At 40.9% G+C, this 22,734-nt stretch overlaps 1 protein-coding gene across 4 annotated transcripts in view; it reads left to right on the forward strand.

Moving 5' to 3' along the window:
• ELMO1 (engulfment and cell motility 1) overlaps positions 1-22,734 on the forward strand; it is a 311,295-nt gene that overhangs the window by 113,447 nt on the left and 175,114 nt on the right. For all 4 annotated transcript variants that reach the window (XM_056334326.1, XM_056334329.1, XM_056334325.1 and 1 more), the window contains 3 exons: positions 3,517-3,567; positions 5,032-5,154; positions 6,520-6,651. In XM_056334326.1, the coding sequence (XP_056190301.1) occupies positions 3,517-3,567; positions 5,032-5,154; positions 6,520-6,651 (306 nt within the window). The remainder of the gene's footprint in view (positions 1-3,516; positions 3,568-5,031; positions 5,155-6,519; positions 6,652-22,734) is intronic.

Raw genomic sequence — 22,734 nt, forward strand, 5'->3', positions numbered from 1 at the left:
CAGAGATCAGGAGTCTCAAAAGGAAATATTTCAAGTTGCTGTTAAATGAGGATGGAATGCGGTGTGTTATGAAATAGAGAAGTTTCATCCATGCTTATGAAGTCATTAGCCTGTGTCAAAACAGATTTAGTCATTTATTTGTTTAACATTTCTGTCACCAGGAACAGTGTTGGTAATTCTTCTTGTGACATAGTGTTAGTGTCCAGAATAAATTCATTGAGAGCTGCTAATCAGATCTGACAAGGACTTTCCTTAGATTTGTTTACACTTTTAAATGCTGATGATTGTTTAAACTAACATCAAAGCACTAATGGTTAGTTCTTCTATTTTGCTTCAGAAGTATCTTTAAAGTTGTGAACAGGGCAAAGTAAAACCATGGTTAAATTTAAAAAAAAAAACAAACACACACTTTTTTTCCCCATTCCATTTTTCCTTTGTCCTTCTTCCTCCAATATGGTCTTTAGTTATTAAGAAAAGAAGACACCTAAAGAACAAAAAATTGGAATAAAAACTTTCTTTCAATTTTGGCATAAATCTATGATAGGTCCTTGTAAGAAAAGCAAAGATTTCACTCTTTACATTTGTAAATGGTCGCTACTGTTTATGTTTCTGTGAAAAGTATGGTTTGGTGATACTTGAAGTTGAGATACAATTTCAGAGGTAGGTAAGACTTTAATATTGATTTGTGGGCATGTGTTTCTGAAGATGACAGTATCACAGGGGTTTCCCAGCAAGTAAAACTATATTTCACCAAGAGTGTAACCATCAAGTGAGGCTGGCAGCAAACCATGCAGACTTCACTTTACCCGTAGTGCCTGCTGCTGTGACACAAATTTATTAGTCATGGAGTTTATGATCCTGAAAATATAATGATTTGATTTGGCTTGAAGGGTAATAGCTGTGATGCTTGCAGAAAATTTCCTTCAGCCTTTAATAACCTATAACAAGTAGTCAGAATCTGTTAGGTTTCTCTTTATGTCTATCTTGTGGTTAATTAGTAAACCATACATTGAAGAAGGTAGGTGTCCGTTAGCTTCAAGATAAGGATAACTGATACTGTCTACTGAATTCTGTACTTCTAAGACAATGAACTGTGGTGATACGGTCTCATGTAATTATCTGACAGTGGGTACTCAAAAGTTAAGGTTCAGCGCTCACCACTAATACAGTTAAGAGTGAGAAACTGCACCAAACCCTGTATGATTCCAGGAGCTTTGGCACCCTCTCTGCTGCCATTTTACAGGGACTGGCATAATGTGGGTGACTGCACTGCAATTAAGTAAAAGATTTAAATTGATGCTGGTATCTGAATTCCTTCTTTTTCTTTTCTCTTTTTTTTTTTCTTTTCTATTTCTGTAATGCAAAAAGCCAAATGGTTCAAGTTTTTTTCTGTTTTAATGAGGACTCCCTGGTTGCTTTCCTTCCTCTGCCGCTGTCAAGGACCAAGTAATCTAGAGAAACCTAAAAAAGTGTTTATCAGAAAAAATCATGGAGTTTGAGCATTGAAATAATGCTGTGAATGTTTGAAAAACTTTTCTTGGCAATTGTCTGCATTTTTGCAGACATGTTGCTATGGGAAGTGAGATGGCAAATTTTGTCAAATCATGTTCTCATCTGTTACTACAATGCTTATTTTTGAAGAGGCAGTTCATCCATCAGCTGCTAATAGCCATATAGTCGTCTTAGAGACAAAGTTGATTTTGATGCAGTAATTGATTTTGTCAAAGGAGCTTGTTGCGGCTATCACTTTTTGGTCCAGTGACAAAAACCAATATCCCAATAACAGCTTTTAAAATTACAGGTATAAGAAAGAAGTGACAATTTGATAATCCTCTACAAAAAGTAGAATAAAAGAATTCCATTTTTTAGCCTTGAAGGCAGAATACCTTATATTCTTTACCTGTCCATCTTCCAGCAGTGGATGCACTTTGATGAAACTAGCCAGTCTGTTCCCTGTAACATGACTATCCTGTGCCTGGCACTCCCCCTGCAGCTCAGTTGTGCATTTCCAAATGAAGAAGCACTTGCTTCATTCGTTCCTTTGCTGTTATGTGCAGTTGAAACCTGCTCAGCCAGAAAAAGCTTAAAAGCTAAAGCTGAGCTTCTCTTGTCTTTGGTCCTGTCTTCCTTATCATTCCCATGTTCTGTTGCAGCACCCTTTATCTGGCATAAAGAAAACAGTCAACATCCACGACCATCTCCTGTGTCCAGTTAGAATTATTTTCCTTTTGCAAACAAGTTCTCACCCTAACACTTGCTTTATTTACGTTGTCTCTGCAGCAATATTTCAGCAATCCAGTTCTTTGTATGCTTTATGTAATAGCCTCAGTTTTTATGTTTTCTGATTTCTTGTTATGTAAAAGTAACCAGCATGTACTCTATATTATTGTTCAACTCTCACAAAGATCAGAAGGAAATTTTTAAAATTTATTTCTCCTGAATGTAAACATTTTTTACATGGTGCCAACTGCACAGAATGGCAGTGCTTAAACAAGTGTCAGCGTTGATGTGATTATGTGCACTGTATTATGTAAGGCTGTGATACATGAGCTCTATTTCCAATCAGTGATCTACTAATAACAAACATGACCCATTGTGTACAAATAAACAGTGTCTAAATAGCAGTGTGCAATGTTATAGGAATCCTGAAATAGTACATGTTGAAAACAAGAGTTTAAAAATAATTACATGATGATAATTATGGTAAAGCATTGCATATGCTAGCCTATATCCACATCACACACACCAATATATTTTTGTATTCGTGGAACTTAAAAATGAGGTATGTACTTGTAGGTATGGTTAATATTAGAACTCTCATGCTGGGTAGGTTTCCCTCCTGTGCTTTGTAGGATAGTTTGCAATGTGGACAGCTGGGATCAGCTGCTTAAGAATGACAGAAAAAACATATTCTCCTTGATAGTGACTTCAGACAGGGCTAGAAAGAAAAGTTAATTTAAGATAAAGTGGTGGACCGATGTCAACATTGCTACCAAAATACTGGAGGGAAGGTTTATTTGCTATGATGAAACAGTACTGAATTGTGGGCTGATTTATTGAGTAAAAGTTAGGGAACTTGACTTGAAAACAGTCAACATATTAATGTAAATAAGCATGTCATTGAGGTCTTGTGTTAAAGTCCTGGCTGGCTTCCATTCCATGCTTCCCTCTGTGCTGTTTGCGAGGGGAAGACTGTGCTTGAACAAGTGTGTGTAAACACTGTTTAACCCACAGATGTCTCTTCTGAGGTCTTCTGTTGCTGGTTTTGAATCACCAAAGTCCTCAGCTTTTGACATACTTATCACTTTCATTGCCCCTGTTCTCACAGTAATCTGAGTTTGTGGCCCCCAAAATAATGCATACAATTGCATAGCTGATATACTGCTTCATTTCATTTGTAAGTAACACTGCAGAAACTTAAGACTAAAACCTTTAAAGTCAGTGTTCTTCTAGGTATGGCACTAAAAATACCTGCTTCTCTCTAATTTTTAATATTTTTTTTTTAAACTAAATCAGGAAATGGCAAACATTTTGGCACAAAAGCAGCTTCGCTCCATCATCTTAACTGTAAGTATATAGTTTTCAAAGGTATTTTTCACTACCAGAGAGAAAAGGTGACTCTAGTTTCAGTGTGCGTAGGTTTTATCTTAATGTATTTTAATTGCATTTATATTTTGGTATGTTTTGAAGCCTGTAATATACAAGATAAAAGTTTAGGTTGTTGAATGGTTTCAAAACTGATGATCAGAGCGGGTATTTTCTCAGTCAAATAAACTGGTTTCTTAATGAAAATACAATATTGAACACCTCTGTGTTTTTCCGTTCTACAGATCATTCTGTCTTGATACAAAGGTGCACACAGTTTGTCATAATATGCACATAAGCATGAAATACAGCTCAAAGTGAAGTTAATGAATGTAATGTAAAAGACTTGTACCTTCTATCAGGGAAAATCAGAGGGATTTTGCCTTTCACTTTAGAGCAGAATACATCTTCAAAGGAAGCAGGGAAGATGCTCTCGCTCTGTTATGAGATACTAGGCACTGTAAAAAACAAACAACTAAACAACCCCTCATTCATTCACTATTGTAATTTCAGTGATGCATATAAAAAACAAGGATTTGTTTCAGAAGGCATATTTTTACACTGCTTGTGTTCATAAGAAATTTGGTATAAGCATATGATTAATATTCCTAGGTGTTCATTTGCTATCATAAAATGCTCCAGAGCCTTTTGGCCAACAGGTTCTTTTATTCTCTGAAATTGTACAATGTCAGCTGCTGCATCCATCTCATACTTGATGACTTTCTCCTTATGCATGCTGCAGTGTTCAGTGGCTTGGGTTAGTTTCTCATATAGAACCACTTGATGTTTTTTGGCACGCCAGGGATTTTTAAATTGCCCATTTGTTTGGTGTCTGCTTTCTGAATGGGATAATTCTGCACGTACGGGGCATTGTATGCTGAAGTATTTCTAAGCAGTGTTCCTCATACAGAACGGAGTTGTCTGTTAGAGCTGGGATTCTGGTGTGATGTTGACTTCTGCAGCAGTAGCCCTGTTATATCACTGTATTAGCTGGTTGTGTTTACAGCCTGAATACTTTTCTGCTCAGGCAGCTACTCTCTGAAATATTTTCTTACTACACTCTTTTTTGTTGTTGTTTTTGTGTTGGGTTTTTTTGTCTGTTTGTTTTTGTGGGGTTTTTTTTCTTTTGTTTTTCTTTATACAGAGGTCTAATGCTTTTGGTAAGGAGTTATTTTTTCTTCCAAGTGACTTCTCAGTATTGATTTATTTTTTTTTAATGACATTTCTCAACATATGCACAGGCTCTATCTAGTGGCTAGAAGGAGAGGGCTTCAGTGCAATGTTATTGTAAAATCCTGTCCCTTAAAGTTACTTACATAGTGCCTAAATCAGTAGCATTAGTCCTGATTTGCTATAGCAAACACATACTTACAGAAATGGAAACACTTCAGTGCGCCTGATGTAATTTTCTGATAAGATGGCATTCACCAGAATCTCTCTTTGCAGCACGTTATCAGGGCACAGAGGACCATCAATAATGAAATGGCACACCAGCTTTATGTTCTGCAAGTACTTACCTTCAACCTTCTGGAAGACAGAATGATGACAAAAATGGATCCACAAGATCAGGTAAACATCTGGCATGGTATGGTCAGCACAGGAAGAGGACAGCTTCTCATTGCTGTACCTAAAGTTTGTCTGGAGGAAAAGACATTTCTAGGAACACTTACGCCATTTATTCTTGCTTGCTTGCTTTTTGTGAAGTTTGATTATATTTTCCGGTTGTTAGAAGGTATACTGGCTATTGCATTCCTTATGCAAAAGTATAAAAAAAAAATGGCCAGGCCTTTCTCCTTAGCATGTAGTTCCATGAACTGAATTTGGTGTCATCCTGAGCTAAAACTGCAAGCAGCAGTCCAGCATTTGTTTCTTTTGTGCACTTCTCGCAAGCAGTAGAGATGTATGGTCCTTCCTAAAAGTACTTCTGTAGAGCTAAAATGAATGTTTAAATGAAAACTATCTGACATGCTAGAGTTGAAGTTAATTTGTTACAATAAAACCCATTTTTGTAACCTATATAGCAGTTGTTCATTTGTTTATTGCTCGCTGTGTCCAAACACCAGTTTAATTATTGTTCATTGTGCAAAAAGAGGCATTTACTCCCCTAAGAAATTCAAGATTAAATATAGAGTCAATGAACCACAGAGAAGATGTGTTTCCTTGCTTTATTTTTTTGTGGCCTTTTTTTAGGCCCTGTACAAGGACGAACTTGATTTCATTTTTAAGAGGCCGTTGTGTTAAAACTTGCTGATAATTTGGAGAAGTGGAGGTGGGAGAGCGAAATGGTTGTAAACATAAGTAACATCATGCTGTAGGATTTTACCCTTCCTGCTTCTTAAATTTGAGGCAGAAAAATTTGACTCTTAGGAATGTACACTGAGCTAACTAGCACATATCTCCATAGAAAGTGACTAACACAGTGTTGTTAGTATTGATGATAGGGTGGTTATCACTGTCCTGGGACATTTCTAGTGATGTGTAACTGCAGTAATTCTTACTTTGCCCATTCCTGTGCTAGCAAAAATGGACAGTTACCAAAAGGAATGCAGAGGGATGAGCCATTTTGATTTCAGCTAGCAAAGTGCTTAAATACCAGCTTAATTTGAAATGTGTGTGATCTCTTGGCTTCTCTGGTTTCATGCCTGTGGTTAAAATTAAGTGTGTAGTTAGTGGCCTTGCTAATATGGGTCCAGCTTCTGGAAGTCAACATTTAAGCATCTGCATGTGAACCCCACAAACGTGATGACTTTGGAAAATGGGAACCACAAAGTCATTCTTGCTGACTGTCTCTCTGAGTATGTAGTAGGAAATTTAGATGAAGAAAGATTGGGCAGTGGGGGGAATACAGTGTTTGGAAACAGTTTTTGTGGTATTGGTTATTAAAATGATAGGTAAGCTATTTTAACCAATTTTTTAAACCTTGTTTTAACATAGGCTCAGCGGGATATCATATTTGAACTCCGAAGAATTGCATTTGATGCAGAATGTGAACCTAACAACAGTAGTGGCAGTATTGAGAAACGCAAATCTATGTATACTCGAGACTATAAAAAACTTGGATTTATTGTGAGTATTTTTGTATGGTGGTATACTGCAAGTGGGTGAGTGCATCTGTTGTAGTACATCTTATAATCAGACATTTTGCTTGCTTGGTGGTCTTCTGGCTATTTTTTTACAAGCAACTAGTGCCTTTTTTTTTTTTTTTCCCTTCAACTGCTTTAGAAGAAGTTAGCATGCTGCAATAGATGACTATAAACTCTTCAGAAGGGATAGACAAGAAAGTAGAGGAGATGGGGTAGCCTTTATATTAGGGAGTGTTTTGATTGTCTGGAGCTTGATGATGAGCAGGTTGATTGTTTATGAATAGAAATCAGTGAGAAGGCCAACAACATGGTGGGATTCTGTTATAGGATGGAGAAGCAGATGAAAATATTCTAAAAGCAGCTGGGAGAAGTCTCACAATCTCTAGCTGTTGTTCTTGTGGGGGACTTCAACTTACCAGATGTCTGCTGGATATACAACACAGTGGAGAAGAAACAGCCTAGCAGGTTCCCAGAGGGTGTGGAAGAGACCTTCCTGACACAGCTGGTGAGGGAGCCAACCTGGGCAGCTGCCCCGCGGGTCCTGCTGTTTGTGAACAGAGAAGGACTGGTGGGTGATGTGATGGCTGCAGGCCATCTTGGGCACAGCGATTATGAAATGCTAGAGCCCTAGATTCTTGGAGAAGTAAAGATGGGGCCAGCAGAACTGCCACCTTGGACTTCTGGAGGGCAGGCTTTGGCCTGTTTAGGAACCTGGTTGACAGAGTCCCTTGGGTGACTTGGGGGACAGTCCTGAAGGTCCCAGGGGTCCAGGAAGGCTGGACATTCTTCTAGAAGGAAATGTTAAAGACACAGAGCAAGCCATCCTTATGTGCTGAAAGATGAGCTGGTGGGGAACAAGACTGGCCTGGCTGAACAGAGAGATTTGGCTGGGACTCAGGGGAAAAAGGAGAGTATATGACCTTTGGATGAAGGGGCAGGCCACTCAGAAGATCTACAAGGGTGTCATGTCGTTATGCAGGGAGAAAATTAGAAGGGCCAAAGCCCAACTAGAACTTAATCTGGCTACTGCTGTAAAAGACAATTAAAAATGTTTCTATAAATACATCAGTAACAAAAGGAGGGCTAAGGACAACCTCCATTCTTTATTAGATGGGAGGTAGGGGGGAAACATAGTGACAAAGGCTGAGGTACTTAATGCCTTCTTTGCTGCCGTCTTTAATAGTAAGACCAATTGTTCTCCAGGTACTCAGCCCCCTGAGCAGGGAGACAGGGATGTGGAGCAGAATGAAACCCCCATAATCCAAGGGGAAATGGTCAGTGACCTGCTACAGCGCTTAGACACACACAAGTCTCTCAGGAACAGATAGGAGCCACCCAAGGGCACTGAGGGAGCTGGCAGGAGTGCTCACCGAGCCACTTTCAATCATTTGTCAGCAGTCCTGGCTAACGGGGGCGGTCCTGGTTGACTGGAAGTTAGCCAACGTGATGCCCACCTACAAGAAGGGCAGGGAGGAGGATCCAGGGAACTACAGGTCAGCCTGACCTCGGTGCCAGGGAAGGTTATGGAGCAGATAATCTTGAGTGCCATCACACGGCATGTGCAGGACAACCAGGTAATCAGCCAGCATGGGGTTAGGAAAGGCAGATCCTCCTTGGCTAACCTGATCTCCTCCTATAACAAGGTTGCCTGACTTAGTGGATGAGGGAGAGGCTGTGGATGTCTACCTGGACTTTAGTGAAGCCTTTGACGCTGTTTCCCACAGTTCTGGAGAAATGGGCTACTTGTGGCTTGGATGGGCAAACTCTTTGCTGGGTAAAAACCTGGCTGGATGGCTGGGGCCCAAAGAGTGGTGGTGAATGGAGTTAAACCCAGCTGGTGGCCAGTCACAAGTGGTGTTCCCCAGGGCTCAGCATCAGGGCCAACTCTATTTAATATCTTCATTAAAGATCTGGATGAGGGGACTGAGTGCACAGTCAGTAAGTTTGCAGATGACACCAAGTTTGTGTGGGGGGCTTGTTGATCTGCTGGGGGGCAGGAGGCTCTGTAGAGGGATCTGGACAGGCTGGCCAAACAGGCCGAGGCCAGTTGTATGAGGTTCAACAAGGCTCAGCGCTGGGTCCTGCACTTGGGTCACCACAACCCCAGGCAGCGCTACAGGCTGGGGGAGGAGTGGCTGGAAAGCTGCCTGGTGGGAAAGGATGGGGTTTGTTGATTGACTGTTGGTTGATGGTTAGCTGGACATGAGCCAGCAGTGTGCCCAAGTGGCCAAGAAGGCCAACAGCATCCTGGCTTGTATCAGAAACAGTGTGGCCAGCAGGACTAGGGAAGTGACCATCCCCCTGTACGGGGCACTGGTGAGGCTGCACCTTGGATCCTGTGTTCAGTTTTGGGCCCCTCGATACAAGAGAGACGTTGAGGTGCTGGAGCACAACCAAAGGAAAGGCAACAAAGCTGGTGAAGGGTCTTTAGCACAAGTCTTATGAGGGGCAGCTGAGGGAACTGGGATGGTTTAGCCTGGAGAAAAGGAGGCTCAAGGGAGACCTTGTTGCTCTCTGCAACTACCTGAGAGGAGGCTGTAGGCGGGGGTGGTGGTGTCGGTCTCTTCTCCCAGATAACAAGTGATAGAATAAGATGAAATGACCTCAAGATGTGCCAGGGGAGGTTTGGATTTGATATTAGGAAAAATTTCTTCATCAAAAGGTTTGTCAAGCATTGGAACAGGCTGCCCAGGGAAGTGGTTGAGTCACCATCCCTGGAGCTGTTTAAAAGCCATGTAGATGTGCCGCTTAGGGAAATGGTTTAGTGGTGGACTTGGCAGTCCTGGGTTAACAGTTGGACCTGCTAATCTTAAAAGCCTTTTCCAACCTAAATGATTCTGTGATTCTAATTGGAAGAAATAACTACCTGAGGTTGAAACATGTATTTTTGCATGACATGCCATAATTAAAATCTAAGTTTTAATGATATTTTGGGTAAACAGGTATTGCCTAATATATCTGTGGCAGACCTGTAAAGTCATTGTACTTTCTTAGTAATAATGTGGACTGATGAGCACAATAAATCCAGGGTAGAACTCTCTAGTATTTACTTATAGGGCCTTGTGTTTTGGTTGCTTGAAGTCCTTTCTTCTGTGAGTAGGGGATGCAGAATCTCTTGCTCTGACTTAATCAGACCAATTGGTGTTTTGGTCTTGCTTGAAACTGTGCTGGGGAACATAGCACAATCTGGCTAAAATGTCGCATACATATATATTCATTAATAACAGATATTATTCCCCCTCTGGAAAGAGAGCATGCACGCATACACTGCAATAAGTGTCTTGATTTATTGTTTACTCACTAGGTTAGTAAGCAGTTTTCTTTCTCCTTAGGTGAAATGATATTCTTCATCTCTTACGTGATTCCTTAGTTTGCTGTTGGCCTGGCAAATATACATGAGTATAGCACAGTATCCACAGTTCTAGACAGGGTGGTTTTAAACACTGTTGGTGCAAGCTGAAGCTCATTGTGCAGTTTTAGTGTTCTGCTCAGCTCTGTGGTGTGGGGCTCGACATTAACCAGTTCGCTTGTGGTTTTGGGTGGAGGCTTTCCGGGTTCTGATAGTTGTTTTCACTACTGCTGGGGGAGGAAAAATTACTGCTATATCAGTGCTGTTGTATCTGTAAGGAGTCATAAGTAAACAGACAGGAAGGGAGGAACTTGGCATTTTGGGATTTTAAACATGATAGTAAAACTAGTGCTTTGAAAAAGCTTTTGAAGCTCAGTGTGGGGTGGTTTCTTTTTTTTTGTTGTTGTTGTTGCCTATGAATCTGTTCTCAGTTTCTGTGCGGTAGGAGACCATTGCTATCTCAGCTTCTGAGATTGGCAACTCCTGTTGTGAGATGTTAGAGACAAATGGGCTGGATATGGAGCCTCCAGCTTGTGGTAAATGAGTACGGACGTGGGTTACTGTCACAGGAGGAGAAAAAGTAACTAGTGGGAAAGGAAGAAGTGGTGACAAACAGAAGGAACAATGGGGTATGCTAAAGTTATGGTGGGGCTGTACATACAGAAATTGTGGCATATGGAAGAATCAAGGAAATCAGATTTAAAACAATTGCTCTCTAATTCAGGCTGATCACTTTCAGTATCTGCTGCTCACTCTAGTTTTATGCGATGCTGAAGGCACACACAGCTCCCACAGCCGTCACTGGCACCTGACTAGCACCTCTGAAAATCTGATCTTGCTTTCTTAAAGCTGGAGCAGGAAAACTTTGAGCATGTAATGGAGCATCCAGCAGAAGCTGAACTGGGACTAGCACACAGATTTGAATTCCAATCCTATTTTTCTGATGCTTAACAAGGTCTAAAGATCACTAGTTGTGCAGGCTGGCACTAGTTTTTCCAATGCTTTTGTTTGTCCCACAGGATCTATTTTGATCCAGCAGAGCTGAAATTATTAACAGCAGCATGTTTCAGCTGATAGGGTTGTGAGAAAAACACTCATTGTGAATTGATATGTATTTCTGTCTTGTCTGAGTTTGTAGGGACTCTCTTGCTGTGTATGTAAGCAGGGACTTATCCATTATCTTCATTACTCTCATTTGGGCTGCTCATTGGGAAGCCTTTGAAAACACTCCAACATTTTTCAAGGGTAACTGCAGCACTGTTTACTATCTATTTATGAGACCTTTTTATAAGGGAATGGGGAGTAAAGTCAAGGCGGGAGTGGGAACTGGGATCAAAGCAATGAAGAAAATGTGGGGAAGGCATAATGGGAGATAAGAAGAAATATGGGAAAGTGAGCTGTGAAAAGAGCACCATAGGAAGAGTCCCAATGGGAGGCAGGTTATTCTGCTGTCAGTATGATGAGGCCATGTATAAATAATAAGAATGTCAATAAGTGAACTGTGAGACTTAATTCTGCTCTTGTATGGAAATTTTACTTTGAGCTAAGAGTAGAGGTCACACTGCATGTACAACTTTTCTCACAGCTGAAAAAGAATTTGACTTTCCTCACAGAGCTGGGGAAGGAAGCAGGACCTGTTGTGAAATCTGACTGGTGATCTCCAGCCTCACACATGGGCTGTGCCCTGACAGGACTCCGGTTAGATGGGGTGAGGGCAGCCAGGTTACTTCTTTTCACTCCGTCATTAAACTGCATTCAGTGCTTTCACAAACTGCAGGTGAAGGGATGCATTAACAAAGTGATCTATGCTCTGAATAATGGGAGGTTTCTCTTCCCCCTGTTCTGGCTGTGTGGCACAAGGAGAAACCCAGCCAAACAGAGGCCTGCCTTTGAATGCTGTCTTCATTCCACTGGTGTTAGTGGTCAGGATACTAATTTCTTGAACTGATTAAACATTTGGGGGGGGGGAGGGGGAGTAAAACCATGTCTAGCCATCGAGTTGTTCTTGGACTGCTTGTTCTCTTTCCGTTTGTGAAATGCAAGAATCCTGTTTGTCTTTCTCAGCCACATCAAAAAGCTTTATCCCACTACAAATATAACATCAAGGAGAGACAAAATCCAGACGTGGTTTCAGAAGTTTACAATATTATTTGCAAAAGTACATAGAAACCTACATCCAGTTAAAGAAATCATAGGATGTCTCCAGATGGTTATGATGACCTGTGTGAAGTTTATTGTGGGCAAAGAGATTTTCAGATGAGACAGTCTTGAGGAGATTTATTAAAATGCTGATGAAGACAACAAAAAATGACCCAGTTAGGAGATCTAAGATATGCTACACCCTATTGAATTATTTTCTGAGTCAATTGCACATTAAATGGCTGAATCCCTTGCCCCTCTCCCTTCCCCCCCTTTTTAAATCTCTTTTGGCAGTGGAATCCCAACCAATGCTTATCCCCATCAGTTCTTGTAGCAGTAGTAGTTTTAGAAACTTTCAAGTAGTAATGTAGTTAAGTGTTAGAGATATTGAAAAGAGAAAACCACATACTTTGGTAATGTTAAAGTCAGCCCTTAAATTCCTGATCTGTTCAAATGGTTTAGTTTTGTAAAGCTCATTGTATGTGAAGCTTCTAAAGTTTTCTTGCATTTGAGTAAACTTTATTCCCATAACTGAGGCAGGCAATAGATATATCTCAAGAAACTGAAATCCTGTATATTCTCTTCATAATTTTTTAAACATCACTGTCATTATGAAGCTGTAGTGGATGTGTGTGTTTAGAGGCAGATCTGACCAAATTCTAAGAAACTCAAATAGGTTAAAAAGTTGAAAAAACAAAACAAAAAATCTCATCCTAAAAGAGTTTTTCTTAAGTTTGCAGTATGTAGAGCTTTTGGGCTTTTTTTGTTTGACTTTTCTTCAATAAAATATAAATGGCTTGTACAAGTACAAGAACTCAACATGGACAGTGATTTCATAATGCTGCTGTACCATGCTGGAATTTATTAATATAGCAAAAAAAAGTGTGGGTTAGTACAGGAGACATGAAGTCAGTAAAGAGCTGTCTGATAAAAGGTCACAGTTAAAACATAAATTGAGAATGGTGGGATGTCCTTCAAAAGGCAGGCATGGGCTTGACTCTGAAAATATTAGTGGTGGTGACATAAGGGAGTGAACATTCACTGGTGAAATCTTCTGATGAAACAAACTTGGGAGGCATCAATGAAAGAATTACCATGTCATTCAAAATTAGATGACCTTTTGGATTAGAGAAATAGAACTGTTACTTTATTCAGTGATACAAAGTGCAATAGTGTTCATTTAGGACCACTGGCAAGAATTTCTTCTGTAGGCAAATACTTAACCTATGGGAAAAAATAAGAGAGATTGTGCAATGTAGCCACAAAAAAGTCAAATGTTAAGCTAGGATATATCTGTAAAGATATTTCCAGAGCAGCTAAACTGTTAAGGGCATTTTCTGCGTTTCTAAGACATCATCTAGAACACTGTGTCATTTTAGTTACATTTGCAGTGACTTCTAGACTGACTGAATGCAGGATGAGTGCAGAGGATGAGGATTGTGCAGTGATGAAGGACATGTCTTACAAGGGTTGACTTTAAAAGGTTGGCTTGTTTAGCCGACCAGGCTGAAGGCTGTGAAAATATCAAGCGCACAAATGTTCAGAGGGAGGAAGCCATATGTAAGCTAAAAGGCAGTGATGGCAATCAGTTTATAGAAAAGATTTTTAATTGGAACGATGGGAAAAATGTCATTACTCATTTAAAGATGGAGCTTGATCCTTTATGAAAAGGTTTATACACTATACAATGGTGGATCCAGGAAACAAAACAAATGAGGACTATATGGGAAAAAAATATACAAAGTTGCTTAGAGAAGTCTGAAGGGAGAAATAATTAGATAGATAACGACTTAAATGGCAGCATAGCTGATTTGTTAGGCTTTTTGCAGATACTTTCTAATGTGAGGAGAAGCAGCACCAGAATAGATAGTTTGGAAGATGTGTCTTGTAAAGAACTCTGGAAAGAAACTTCAAAAATAGTTGAGTGTTACTAAGGCATGCCTTAGGCAGAATGTAAGCCTGAGGAGCTTCTGAGATTTCTTCCAGACTCGCTTTTTTCTCTCCTTCATGTCCCAGATACTTTGTCTTATCTTTTGTTCTTATTCTTCAAAAATCCCTTGTTTCACAGCACAATATCCAAGTAGTGTGCTGAAGATAAAAACTATTCAGTTTTCTCATGCGTTCTTCTGTGGTACTTCTCATTGGCTCTTTGAATAGTTTATTATCTGAAGCCTGCAGATAGTGTTGCCCATTTAGAGATGAAGGAAGGTTTTTCCCCTTGACTTTTCTGGCTAAGGAAAGATGCTCAGGGCTTTATTTCTCAGAATACTTTCTGCTTTCCTCAGTGCGTGGCTTCTGTTACACCTGTATGTTACTGTCTGCAGAGCTGAGTGTGTCAAATCACGCATTTGGAAAATGAAGAATACACAGTGACTCTCTTGTACTTTATCTGTCTTGCAGTCTTTCTTAAAGTCTCCTTGTCTCCAGTCATAGCTTTCTCACTAGGTCACATCTGTGGCTAACTTAAGTGAGAGGTTTTACCTGGAATTTAGGTTATCTCTGTTCCACCAGCAAATGGGAAGTACTTGTTCAGGACATTACCTTTGCAAGCATGAGACATCTATGTGTTGGAGTGACTGTAATGAGTCAGGATTTGGTTTTTTTTTTTTCCCCAGAGCAGGTGAAACTTAGTCATTCACTATATGGAATAGAGAATCCTTAGATTGCTGTGGCCCAAGAGTAACTTAAGACAAAGTCAGTAGCTGCCTGGATAACTACCCAGCATGATTTTTTCCCCTTGGTTCCATTTTGCTTCTTCCTGTATGTTTATTCATGTAGTCATCTCAAATAGAAACCCCTCTCAGGCTGTCTTCTGTATGACTTTTATCTCCTTCAACAAATTAGAACAATTGTGCACAGTAACCTCTTTCATGTTGTGATATATTCCTCAGAGGAAGTCCCTTCTCTGCACTGGAAGAAGGAGGTTATCAGGGAAATAATTTGTTATCATGTAATTAATATTTTGTAATGATTACCTGCAAGAGGGGCAAGCTCAGATGACAGCAGCAAGTGCTGATGTGCTCCAGTCTTTAATTGCTGTCCTCTTCAGCCTATCTAGTAGAGGTCTCGTGTATGATTTCCTCATGCTCACTTGGAAGCTGCTCGTACCCTCACCTCATTTTCATGTCATGCCCCGTCCATGTCCCCATCCCTGCACCAGGATTAGGAAGTGAAGGATTAAAGTGAAGTTTTGGAAAAGGGGGGGGAAGTTATTGTTTTAATGTTTGTTTTTCATTACCCAGATCTCTTTTAATTGACAATTAATTAAATTGACATTCCCCAAGTCAAGTCTCTTTTGCCTGTGATGGTAACTGGTAAACAGTCTTCCTGTCCTTATCGTGACCCACAAGCTTTTTCAACCTTTTCCTCCCCTTGCTCTGTTGATGAGGGGAACATGTGAGGAGCTGGGTAGGTGTGTGGCTGTTGGCCAAGGTTAACGCACCACACCGTCTGTATTTTGCTAAATTTTTCTTTAGGCTGCTTCTGGGCACACTCCCTGAGCCGTGGTAGCTCAGAGGCTCCCTCTTTTCTGTATTCTGTTGCAGTCTCCTTGCTGTGCTATCTCACTTTCCTAAAAGACTCCTCATCTCCTCTGGTCTTTCTCGCTCTCCATTCCCCCTGCCCTGCCCCCCGTCTTTGGTTTTGATTTCCCACTCACCTCAGGCTGTTTGTTCCATTTTGATTTGGAAAATTTTAGTTGCCGTGATAAGTGCTGTCCAAGTCAGTAACAGCTGAGAACAGGATCTAGTAATGGGAAGCACTGGGCAACGGCAATAACAGCACTATGAGCCCCACCCCAACTGATCTGTAGACAAAATCCTTTCCTTTTCATTTTTTTTTAATATAAAGTGGGGGCTTCTGACTTGAACAGCTCGACCATAGTTAGATTAAATTTCTTTCTAAAGATATGGTTTGGGTTGGGGGTTTTTTTGCTTATTACTTTGGGCTGTGAAATAGTTGCATCCTAGTTTTGAAGAATATAATTTAAATGGTTGTTTTATTGTAATTTAATACTAATGATAACTTATATGACCACAGATTTGAGGCATGGGTTTACTGGGGATGGTGTGGGTGTTTTTATTAAAAGAAAGTTCAGATTTCTATTGGTGGAAAGGCAGTAGATAATTACTTAGATTACTGTGTGATAATCATTCATCTTTTATTACTAACTCTGATAGAAACAAGTAAAGAGTCAGTGTGAAATCACACAGTGAAAGGGCAGTGCACATTTTTAGGTAAATTGCATGGTGTGGATTAGTGGGAGTCAATTAAGCAGTAGATAGAGATGGGCTTTAAAAAGGAAAAACTGACCAAGACTGGGGTGGGGGTGGGATGCCATGCCCTGCAAGAGTATATTAACCGTTCTTAAATTCTCTGGAGTTACTAATGTTGGTTAGATCTCTGAAACTCCTTCATTCCAGCTGGTCATCTGGTTTAATGGTAGCAGTCTGCCGGGCTAGGGAGGATAAAACTTTCCTAGGAGGGGTGGTGAGAGGGAGATGGACAGAAGTAGACCCCATGTGATGCATTTACTTAGCTGTTCTTGTTGAAAACCTGAGGAAGATTGTACTTTTTCTTCCTAAAAAAGGAGAGCATGAGTGATTGAAGTCTTACAGCCTTATGAGTTGTAGGACTGGGAAAGCTCTGAACAAGCAGCTGAAGTTTTGTTATTTAGGGGCTAAAATCTGGAACTGGTGTAAAGTGCTGAAAAACTCATTAAGAATGTCTTGAGTGGTCATTTTCAGTTATTTTGTTCACTGCTCCCTGATGTTTCCTCCTGTTGGTGATACTCTGCAGTGATGGGAAGTGTTGCATTGCTTATCCTTTGGGGAAGCTTCTCAAGTATAATAAAAATAATGCTTTCTTACATTCAGGTTCTCTTGTTGGCTTTGGCAGTGGCAGAGGAACATATTTAGAATGATACTGTATGTGTGCCAATCTAGATCTGATCCTTTTAAAAATTTTAAATTGATAAGATTTAGTTGTTGGCTTAATGATAGAACAGAATAGATGACAGATTCTGTACCGCTGAAAAAAAATTGTAGTTTTCCACCCTCCTCCACTCTCTCTACTCCCACAATCCACTCTTTCCCTACCTACTGTTTCAAAACTTGTGAAATCACTTGTTGCTGAAAAAAACCCCACCGGTTTAAGAAGCTTTCCTTTTGCTGAGCTATTCAGATATTCAGCAGCTGAGGCTGCTTTGCCTCAAGACAGAAGTGCCCAATCTTCAGTTTAGTTGTCATATTTCTGCATGTAACAGTGGCTTGCTCTGAAGTCCTTTGTTCTTAATTAATGATAGCCAATAATTAAGCACCATGCAGCAGAGCAGAAACTATGTCTCATAGCATTTCAGCAGAAAGGAGGTTCTTCTTCTCACCTTTCATTGTAGTACATGGTTCATAGATTTGAAACATAGAATAGTAAAATGGTTTGGGTTGGAAGGGATCTTAAAGATCATCTAGTTCCAACCCCCTGCCATGGGCAGAGACACCTTCCACTAGCCCAGGTTGCTCAAAGCCCATCCAGTCTGGCCTTGAACACTGCCAGGGATGGGGCATCCACAGCTGCTCTGGGCAGCCTGTGCCAGTGCCTCACCACCCTCACAGTAAAGAACTTCTTCCTAATACCTAATCTGAATCTACCCTCTTGCAGTTTAAAGCCATTGCCCCTTGCCCTATCACTACATGCCCTTGTAAAAAGTCCCTCTCCAGCTTTCCTGTAGGCCCCCTTTAGGTACCAGAAGCTGCTATAAGGTCTCCCCGGAACTTTGTCTTCTCCAGGCTGAATAACCCCAACTCTCATCCTGTCTTCACAGGAGAGGTGCTCCAGCCCCCTGATCATTTCTGTGGCCCTCCTCTGGACTTGGTCCAACAAGTCCTCCTTAATTTGAGGGCCCTAGAGCTGAAAGCAGTATTCCAGGGGGGGTCTCATGAGGGCAAAGTAGAGGGGGAGAATCACCTCCTTCAACCTGCTGGTCACATTTCTTTTAATACAGCCCAGAATACGGTTGGCTTTTTGGGTTGCACATGTACATTACCAGGCCATGTTGAGCTTCTCATCCACCAACACCCCCAAGTCTTTCTCCTCAGGGCTGCTCTCAATCCATTCTCTGCCCAGCCTGTATTTGTGCTTGAGATTGCCCCGACCCAGGGCCAGGACCTTGCATTTGGCCTTGTAGAAGTTCATGAGGTTCGTACAGGCCCACCTGTCAAACTTCTTAAGATCCCGCTGAATGGCATCCCTTCCCTCCAGAATGTCAACTGCACCATTCAGCTTGGTGGTGTTGGCAAACTTACTGAGGGGGCACTCAACCCCAGTGTGCATGTTGCTGACAAAGGTGTTATACAGTGCTGGCCTCAGTACCAATCCCTGAGGAATGCCACTTGTCACTGGTCTCCATTTGGACATTGAGCCATTGACTGCAACTCTTTCAGTGCAACCATCCAGCCAATACCTTATCCACCAAGTGGTCCATCCATCAAATCCATGTCTCTCCAGTTTAGAGACAAGGATGTTGTGTGGGACAGTGACAAATGCTTTGCACAAGTCCAGCTAGATGACATTGCTTGGTCTTCCCTCATCCATCAACACTAAATCTGTCATAGAAGGCCACCAAATTTCTCAGGCATGATTTGCCCTTAGTGAAGCCATGTTGGCTGTCACCAACAACCTCATTATTTCCCATGTGCCTTAGCATAGTTTCTAGGAGGATCTGTTCCATGATCTTTACTGACACGGAGGTGAGACTGTCTAGTCAGTCAGTTTCCCGTGTCTTCCTTATTTTTCTTTGTAAAAATGGGAGTTATTTTTCCCCTTTTCTGTGCCATGGGAACTTCACTGGACTGCCACGACTTCTGAAATATGGTGGGTTGTGGCTTAACCATTTCATCCCCCAGTTCCCTCAGGACCTGCAGGTGCCTCTCATTAGGTCCCATGGACTTGTGCACCTTCAGGTTCCTTAGATGGTCTTAGACCTGATCTTCTCCTACAGCGGGTGTCTCTTCATTCTCCCAGTCCATGCCTTGGCCTTTTGCAATGTGGGCAGTGTGGCTGGAGCACTTGCTGATGAAGACCAAGGCAAAAAAGGCCACCGAGTACCTCAGCCTTCTCCATGTCCCAGGTAACGAGGTATCGTGTTTTCTTCTGGACAGGGCTGATGTTTTCCCTCGTCTTCCTTATATCACTGACATACCTATATAAGCCTTTTTGTTGCCCTTGATGTCCCTGGGCAGATTTAGTTCTGTCAGGGTTTTAGCTTTCTGAACTTGGTCCGTGGCTGCTAGGACAATATCTCTGTGTTCCTCCCAGGCTACCAGTCCTTGTTTCTGCCCCTGTATGCTTCCTTTTTGTGTTTGATTTTGTCCTGTTTAATATTGAACCAGTAGGGTAAGACAGGAATGTATATAGCATTTATTATCTCATTTTTATGCTTAAGACCACTAGAGGTTGCTCTTCTCCATTGTTTCCCAGATTCACTCTCCATACTGTCATTCAGTTTTGAAGCTGAAGTTTTTCAGTGGGTATTTTAGAAATAAGCCATTTTACTCGCTCCTCAGGGTAAGTTTTTGCAGGTGAAGGCTAATCACACACATTTATTTCTAGGTGTTATGAGAGGGTGTAGTTGTATAGTGACTGTTGCTTTCAGTATCTGATCACATTTTAAGAAAAGAGACGTAGTAGGAGATTCGTATAACTGTATTGGCTTTCGTAAACACTTACTTTGGAAGTATTTGAGACAAAACAGAACTTGAGGATTCCTGTTTTCAGAGAGTAACATTTATCTGTATAATCCTGTTGCTGTATATAGGAATATCACAAGAACAAGATCTAGTCACTGGGAATAACAAACAGACCAGGACCTTAAGTAATATTGATCTTAAACCAATGAAAATATCTACACTGATGTATATGTTTGAAATGCTTGTGTATTTTATTCATAGTGTATGCACCAGAAGTGCAGCACCACCTTCTAGAAGAGCAACAAAGCTGAATGTTTTTAGGAAAAGGCAGAAATGAGATACTTATTAAAGCCTTAATTCATTCCCTTCCTCCTTTGTCACATTTAATGACATGCATGTGCAGTATTTCCTTTATCTGCCTCTGCTTTTCTCCTCCTTTATACTTTGCTCTGCATTTCTGTCATGATCTTTCTCTCTTGTTCAGCCCTAGACTGATAATTACAGTCCTCCTTCCCATCTGTCATGGTTTCTGCCCTACCACTCTTGCTCTCCTCCTTGCTCTAAGCCTTCCCACTCCCAAATGCCGGACTATGACCCTTCCACTATTGCTGTATGCCCTTCTACTTAAGCTTCTCTTTCCACTCCATTCCTGGTTTGCTTTTTCTCTAAGCCTTGAAGGTGGGGCCAGGGGATGGTCAGGACAGGCAGTGTCTTCAGAGAAAACTGTGTCTGCTCCAAAGAGACTTGTTAAATTCAGTTCATTCTGAGTTTTGTATAATATGGCTGAATGTAGCCTACGTTCCAGAGGAATTTCAAGACTGACTGACACAGGAACAAGTCTTTTACTAAACCCTAAGTTTTTCTTGTATAGCATGAGTAGGCTCGAGTTTCTTGACAAAATGATTGTGCAAAAATTGATTTGATAAAAACAATACAGTGCTTAACGGAACATTCCTAAAAATGACCAAATAATTTGCTAAAACTTACTAAGGCATTTGAACCTAAAAAAGATGCTAGGCATTCTGTCCTAACATTTAAAATAGTTGTAAAGTATCAGAAGAGTCTAAAAATGGAAATTGTCAGACAACCTGAACTGCAGGTGGCACAACCAGTTTTACTTGTAATTTAAACACCTTTCTCAAGTTTCCGTTTGCTTTTGACATCTTGCTTTCCTAATGTTTCTGTGAATTGCTACTGGATAGATCTCTGACAGAGCAACCACAAGCAGAGGTACTGAAACCTGTTCTAGAAAGGTGAACAGAATATGTGTGCAAAGCAGATGGAAAAGGAAGGAAATATAAATGAACTGATGATGATACTGAAGACGTAACTAAGGGCTCTACTAGTCTGTACTGGCATTTGAAGGAGCTGCAATCGGTAAGCTCAGCGGTTAATTTTACAGTTAAATTTCCTGAATCTATATGGAGATAATTCAGTCTGAAAAGGGATTTTTAAATTTTATTTCCTGTTAAAGAAAAAAAAAAAGTCAGCATTTCAGTTGTTGTAAAACAAAGGAATGTTTGGGGTTTTTTTAATGGTTTAATATTTTAGGTTGGTTTACAGTATGAAGCTCCACATGGTAGTCTCACAGAATGTTTTCTAAGTGAATACTTAGATCTTCACTTTACAGGAATGCTGAATGCCTGTCAGGATTGATTTTCGTTAATATTCACCTGAAGATAGAAATCCTTGATTTAGAGCTTGATATTATTTGTAGTATAGCTGAACCTAATTTTAAAAGCAAGCTGCTAGGTAATTTGTAATATCGCACAGCAGAGGGCACTAACGCCACACCAGATGTGGGCTGTTCACAGAAGTCCAGCAGCTCACTTGCATGGGTACAGAATCATTTCAGTTTTGGAAATAGTAGAAATAACTGTTCTGGGCTGTAAATTCCCATTTCTCAGTTGAATGCCAGCAGATGCTTGATGTTTAGGCAAAATGATACCTCTGGGGACAATAAAATTTGGCTTGCATGTTAAGTTTGTTATACAGTACACTGTAAGTAGAGTTTCTTTTCTGTCTGGCACTTACTGGTAAGATTTTTTCCCCTCTGAAATAACAGTTTGTTCCTGTGTATGAGTGTTTTTCAGCCTGATGTAGGCTCCATGACAGGGATGCTTTCTTGCAGTCTGGACTTTTTAGTTGGTTTTGGTTTGTTTGGGGTTTTTTTTAACATTCTCTGCGAATCTGTAAAAGATGCGATTCTGTAAATGTAGTTAAAGATGTAATCAGAGAAACTTCTGTTTGACTGCCAAGTCAGGCCAGTGTTCTGCAAATATGAGCAATAGCAGCAAAGCATCAATCTCCTTCCAAACCTGAGAGGTAGAAATACAGAAAACATGCGCACTTACTCTCATAGCCGCCCTGTCCATGGTGCTGTTAGGAGCCCATAGGCATGTGACCTACTGCATTCCTTCCCATAAGCATAGTTCCATAGTCTTCAGTTACTGTTGGCCATAAATGAAGCATTGCACACTTTCAGGCTGTGCTATGTATTTTGTGCTAGTTTGTGGAAACATAGGACTATGTTGGAAGTAGGATTGCTGCGTGTAGAATGAAGCATTGCATGCTGAGGTTTGCAACTTGGCAGAATTCATGCTGAAAATCCACTCTCCACACTGACATCTAGATTTGAAGAAAGATTCACATCAATGTATCTGTTATGATGTAGAGGAGCGTAGACCCCAGGTTTAGCATTTGATCTGAAAATCTCTTCCACTGAGCCCCTGAACCACTCTGAGCATTACAAGGACGTGTGGGTAGATGCCTGCTGAGCACAAGCAGGGGCAACGTCTTGGCTGCTCTTCATGTGAGTGGGGCAGAGCTTGTGAGGGTGCAACACACCCCCACCACCACCCCTCCGATGGAGAGGGGTGATCTCCTCTGGCCGCAG

This window comes from Falco biarmicus, chromosome 4, assembly GCF_023638135.1.
Source record: "Falco biarmicus isolate bFalBia1 chromosome 4, bFalBia1.pri, whole genome shotgun sequence".
Taxonomy (NCBI): Eukaryota; Metazoa; Chordata; class Aves; order Falconiformes; family Falconidae; genus Falco; species Falco biarmicus.